The 6000-nt window shown below is 35.9% G+C and overlaps 1 protein-coding gene across 1 annotated transcript; it reads left to right on the plus strand.

Annotated features, from left to right (window-relative positions):
* Window positions 1-881: 881 nt before the first annotated feature.
* Window positions 882-4292, plus strand: LOC125842727 (ABC transporter G family member STR). The gene is made up of 4 exons (XM_049522054.1): window positions 882-1250; window positions 1331-1510; window positions 1608-1876; window positions 2624-4292. The coding sequence occupies exons 1-4, from the start codon at window positions 882-884 to the stop codon at window positions 4290-4292; spliced, it is 2487 nt and encodes an 828-aa protein (XP_049378011.1).
* Window positions 4293-6000: the final 1708 nt, after the last annotated feature.

Consider the following 6000-nt stretch of genomic DNA (forward strand, 5'->3'; position numbering starts at 1 on the left):
TATTTATCATGTTGCACTTTTCAAAAATCAATTTAACTAATTTTCAAAATTAAATTAAATTACATTAATTCGATATTTTAAACTATAAGAAAAGTACTATAAATTGCAATTTTTTGCATATCAATATAATGAAAAAATATATTATAAAATGTTAGTCAAAGCTAAGACATATAAAAAGAGAGAATATTTATTAATCGAAGAGAAATTAATATTTTAAATAATTAAAGATAATAATTAAAACATATGATTTTTTTTAAAAACGTGTAAAATAAGGAGATAATATTTGCATTTGTTGATCACCAAGTTCAGCTGACATGAAAATTAAGATCACGTACTTCTGATTTTACTGTCAGTTATTCATGTCATGTACCCGACCCTTCTCTTAGTCGTTTGATGGATAAGATAAGGAAGGACAATTACGGGATATAATATAAAATTATTTTATTTCATATTTGATTATATATAAATATTAGTTAATCCCGAAAATAAGTTTATATCAAAATGATGAGATCAATTATCGCTTATCTATCCCATCCCGTGACCAAACGACCCCTAAACATCAATGGTTCACTGCAGATATTACATATATCTCTTCCGCATAAACAAGACAACAAAAGAAGATATCTATTTCCACAAATCACTGACAAAAATATGTCATAACGACATGATCAAAGCAAACCAACGACAAAACCAAAGTGAAAAAAGAAGATAGTACAAAAATAGAGAAAAAAGAAACATTCAACTTTGTATAAAACTTAACTAAATTCCAATTTCTTTTATGTTTTGCCCGTCCCATATTTTGTCCAATTCTCAATTTCTCCATCCCCTGTATCTATAAAAGAGAAGGGGAAAAACAAGTGTCCCTTCAGAAAACAAAAAAAATGGCAAAGTTTAAGCGGACAGACACCAACAGAAGCTTAGAAACCTTGTTAGATTTGGACAAATCTGCACCGTTGAATAAGATTAATGGTGTTAATTTGGCGAAGCAGCCAACGCGCAAGCTAATTCCAGGACATGGTCTTGAGTTCACTAATCTGTCATATAGTGTTACCAAGAAAGTGAAAAAAGATGGTGTTTGGATCAACAGAGAGGCTTACCTTCTTAATGATATATCAGGACAAGCTTTGCGAGGCGAAATCATGGCCATCATGGGGCCTAGTGGTGCTGGAAAATCTACTTTTCTTGATGCCATTGCTGGACGAATTGCTCGTGGTAGCCTTGAAGGAACTGTTAGAATTGATGGCAAACCAGTTAAGTGTCTCTATATATCATGTAATGTGGTTAAAACATAGTCATGATTACTAATGGCTATAGTTATTATGATATGCAGGTGACAACAAGTTATATGAAGATGATATCTTCCTATGTAATGCAAGATGATCAACTCTTTCCTATGTTGACAGTTTACGAGACGTTCATGTTTGCAGCTGAAGTCAGGCTTCCACCATCAATATCTAGAGCAGAGAAGAAGAAAAGAGTTCATGAACTTCTCGAGCAATTAGGCTTAACGGTATGTCAAGACTCACTATCAACAAAAGGATTATGAACAGTTACTTATAGTTATTTTTCAGGTAACTTGATAGTGTGAAATTTTTGTGCCTATGCAGAGTGCAACACACACGTACATAGGAGATGAAGGAAGAAGAGGAGTGTCAGGGGGAGAACGTCGGAGAGTGTCTATAGGGATTGACATAATCCATAAGCCATCTCTGTTGTTTCTTGACGAACCTACATCTGGTCTTGATTCTACAAGTGCTTATAGTGTTGTTGAAAAAGTGAAAGACATAGCTAGAAGTGGTAGTATAGTACTCATGACAATCCACCAGCCTTCTTTCAGAATCCAAATGCTCCTCGATCGCATCACAGTCCTTGCAAGGTACTTTTTAGTTCTATCCCTCCTTAATCGACTTTAGGTTCATAGTTTTTCTATGTTCAAGCATTTAAGTACACATTGCCATGTCAAAGGAATAATAGTATTCCTCCGTTTCAATTTGTAGGTCAATTCTTTCTATAATCTGTTTAAAGACAAACGACAACATCTTATAACCATAGAAATGATGTACATGCTACATGTTTTAACACTACAACAAGAACAATCTTTAGTGGCAATAAATATGCATTTTGATAAAGAGTAATAAAGCTTTACCGGCATTAGTTACATGCCATTGGATCCAGTGTCCCTATAGGCTTTAGGGACATTTATAAAGAGTGCTAAATGCCGCTAAAATTATATTTTTAGTGACAATTAAGCTATTGCCGTTAATTAATTGCCGCTAAAGATCATTTTTTTATATAGTGTATGGACACTTATGGTGTGTGATAACAATCCTTCTTTCGTTCTTCCTCAAACTCCGTACCTAATCAAACACCACCATATAAGCAGGGTTGTTCTGTGAATGCAGGGGAAGGCTTGTATATTTGGGAAGCCCAACAGGAGTAGCAGCTNAATTATATTTTTAGTGACAATTAAACTATTGCCGTTAATTAATTGCCGCTAAAGATCATTTTTTTATATAGTGTAAGAGCACTTGTGGTGTGTGATAACAATCCTTCTTTCGTTCTTCCTCAAACTCCGTACCTAATCAAACACCGCCATATAAGCAGGGTTGTTCTGTGAATGCAGGGGAAGGCTTGTATATTTGGGAAGTCCAACAGGAGTAGCAGCTTTTCTAGCTGGTTTTGCAAGACCAGTTCCAGATGGCGAAAACAGCTTAGAGTACCTGTTAGATGTGATCAAAGAGTATGATGAATCAACTGTTGGACTTGATCCTCTTGTCTTGTATCAAAGGGATGGCATCAAACCTGATCAAACAGCTAAAACCCCTCTCCGAAAACCTCCAAAAACACCAAGAGCTCCTCGAACTCCTTATGGAAAGTCACCCTGGACCAAACATATTAGCCTCCGAAGCTCTCATTTTTCTGTTGGAAACATGAATTCCCAACGAGATCCTAAGGATCAGTCTGAATCTAATGTTAATAGTTTCGGTTATGATGATGAGGACGATGAGGAAGATTTTGATAACTCGTTGGAACGTAAGGTTCCTCAAACACCTATGAGTATGCAGAGTGGGGTTCATCCTCGTTTGGCTTCACATTTCTACAAAGATTTCTCCGTTTGGCTATACAATGGCGTTAAAGGGACTCCTCTTCGTCCACCAACATGGAACCATGGAGGAAGAACACAAATTTCTGGTGCAAAATCAAGCATGTCTTCAGGTCATCCATTCCCAATGTCTCAACAAACACCTTCACGTGTTAAAACTCCAGTAGTATCAGCAATTTTCACTCCAGGACGAGAAGGAATAGAGTACTCATCGTATAATCCATCATACGAAGAAGTATTTGAAATCGAAGAAGTACTCGATGAACCAGTTCACAGGCACAAATTCGCAAATCCCTGGCTTAGAGAAGTTATAGTCCTCTGTTGGCGTACCACATTGAATGTAATTCGTACTCCTGAACTCTTCCTATCTCGTGAAATCGTCTTAACAGTCATGGGACTAGTCCTGTCTTCTTTCTTCCGAAGACTAGATCATTTCGACTTCACAACAATCAATCACCTCCTCAACTTCTACATCTTCACAATTTGCCTAGTCTTTTTCTCCTCGAACGATGCTGTTCCAACATTCATCCAAGAGCGTTTCATCTTCATTCGCGAGACATCTCACAACGCTTATAGAGCATCTTCTTATGTCATTTCCTCCCTCATAGTATACCTCCCCTTTTTCGCGATCCAAGCCTTTACATTCGCTGCCATAACACAATACATTCTTAGAATCAACAGCAGCATTTTAAGCTTCTGGATAATCCTCTATTCCTCACTCATAACTAGCAATGCTTATGTGATGTTAGTAAGTGCACTTGTACCTAGTTACATCACGGGGTACGCGATCGTTATAGCTACAACAGCTCTATTCTTCCTAACATGTGGATTTTTCTTGAAGAGGACTCAAATTCCTTTGGTTTGGAGATGGCTACATTACATATCAGCAATCAAATATCCATTTGAAGCGTTGTTGATTAATGAATTTAAAGGGACAAAAAATTGTTACAATGGTGACCTAGCTGATCTTTCACCTGGTCCTTTAGGTGATGTGAAGATTAGTCAATTGCATAAGGATTCAATTGCATCACAAAATTGCACATTGATTGGAGAAGATGTTTTGTTTTCTATGGACATTACAAAGGAGAATATTTGGTTGGATATTGTCATCTTGTTGGCTTGGGGAGTTCTTTATCGTCTTTTCTTTTATTTAGTTCTTAGGTTTTACTCAAAGAATGAAAGAAAATGATGCGCGTCTTTGATTAATAGTTTGGTTAAGATATATTGTTTGTATTATAAATAATTTTTAACGATGCAATGAATAAGTTATGCTACTCTCCATATGTTCCATTTTATGTGACACGATTCTTTATTGATAAATCATATCATTAACAGAGCAAGCTATATATCCATTGTCCTTAATTAGGATTACTAGCTAAATTAGGAGTCGCATTGGCTTGACATGCAGGTCTAATATAGGATTTTCTCAAGATAAATATATACTATAGGTTATTTAGACCAAAGTAATTAGATTCGACCCCTAAGCGCCATTAATGAATAGTCAATGGCTTAAGCCTTAATGGACTCTGTGTTCATGGCCTGATACGATAGCTGTCAATGGCTTTATCCATGAGTTTGACCGGGTTTTTTTTATTTTCCTGGTGTTCGATACTCACATTGAAACCCGATTAAATCTAGATTGAAGTAAAACGCTTCCTAATAAAGGTGACTCCGTACCCGAAAAACTCAGACTCGAAACCTCTGGTTGGTTAAGAATGAAGGAGTACCACTTCACCGCAACCATGTCGGTATGAGTTTAACAGTTTCAGCTGAAAGTTCTACTGAAACTTCCCTTAAGTTTTTCTTCCTATTAATTATGATGAATGACAGGTTTGTGTCACCTTTTAATTTGGCCCATGGGGAGTACTCTGTTTTCTTGTTTAAAAAGGAAGAAAAGAACACACTCGTAAAACGAGAAAGAAAAAAAAAAGAGTGAGAAAAACACAAAAGAACCAATTAGTCATTGATCAGTACATATGTGGACCAAAGGTCAGTTGTTGTTTAGTGACCGTATAAAAATAAGGGAAAATTGTACTAGTATATAATAGCAAATTATTAATTCAAATTAAATGTTATAATTACAATTTGATTTAATTGTAACCCGTAGCAAACTGTTGTCATTTTCCTCTCTCCCTAAAATTCTCGCTCGCCACTCTCCCTCTCTCGCTTGCCAGTCTCTCCCTCGCCTCTCTCACTTTATACAAACACAAATGTATAAATTGCGTTTATGTAAGCGAGAAAATTGTATATACACATTCACATATATATATCTTCGTCCTATACACTTATAATTATACAATACAAATCTTCCTCTGCCCAGTTCTCTTTTGCCTTTCTCTCTTTCTCGCTTTATACAAACACAAATTATATACAAAATACAATGTATAATTTGTGTTTGTATATAGTGAGAGAGAGAAAGATTTGATATATAAGCGTTTTATTTTGATTCAATTGTATACAAATTCAAAATTTATGCAGATATACAAACACATAAAATTAAATTGAGAGGTTACTAGCGATTTATACAAACGAAAGACTTCTAACGATTTATACAAATGAGAGACTGCCAACGATTTTATACAAATCTGATGCCCCTAACGATTTATACAATGGAGCGCAATTATGCAAACTATAGCTATAACATACAAATATGATTTTTATGTTGGGAAAATGCATAAGTACCCCCCCAGCCTATGCCCGAAATCCCACAGACACACCTAACCTTTACTAAGGTCCTATTACCCCCCCGAACTTAATTTATTTATAATATTCTACCCCTTTTCGGCCTACGTGGCACTATCCTTGAAAAAAAAGTCAACATGCGCTGGGCCCACAAGACAGTGCCACATAGGCCAAAAAGGGGTAGAATATTACATATAAAATAAGTTCGGGGGGGT

The sequence above is a fragment of the Solanum stenotomum genome, chromosome 1, assembly GCF_019186545.1.
Source record: "Solanum stenotomum isolate F172 chromosome 1, ASM1918654v1, whole genome shotgun sequence".
Classification (NCBI taxonomy): domain Eukaryota; kingdom Viridiplantae; phylum Streptophyta; class Magnoliopsida; order Solanales; family Solanaceae; genus Solanum; species Solanum stenotomum.

Bases quoted from the DNA above. Each gene is read 5' to 3' on its own strand.
- LOC125842727 (XM_049522054.1), top strand. From the start codon at position 882: ATGGCAAAGTTTAAGCGGACAGACACCAACAGAAGCTTAGAAACCTTG. The intron at 1,251-1,330 runs GTTAAGTGTCTC...TATGATATGCAG, and splicing joins TTAGAATTGATGGCAAACCA to GTGACAACAAGTTATATGAA. The intron at 1,511-1,607 runs GTATGTCAAGAC...GTGCCTATGCAG, and splicing joins TCGAGCAATTAGGCTTAACG to AGTGCAACACACACGTACAT.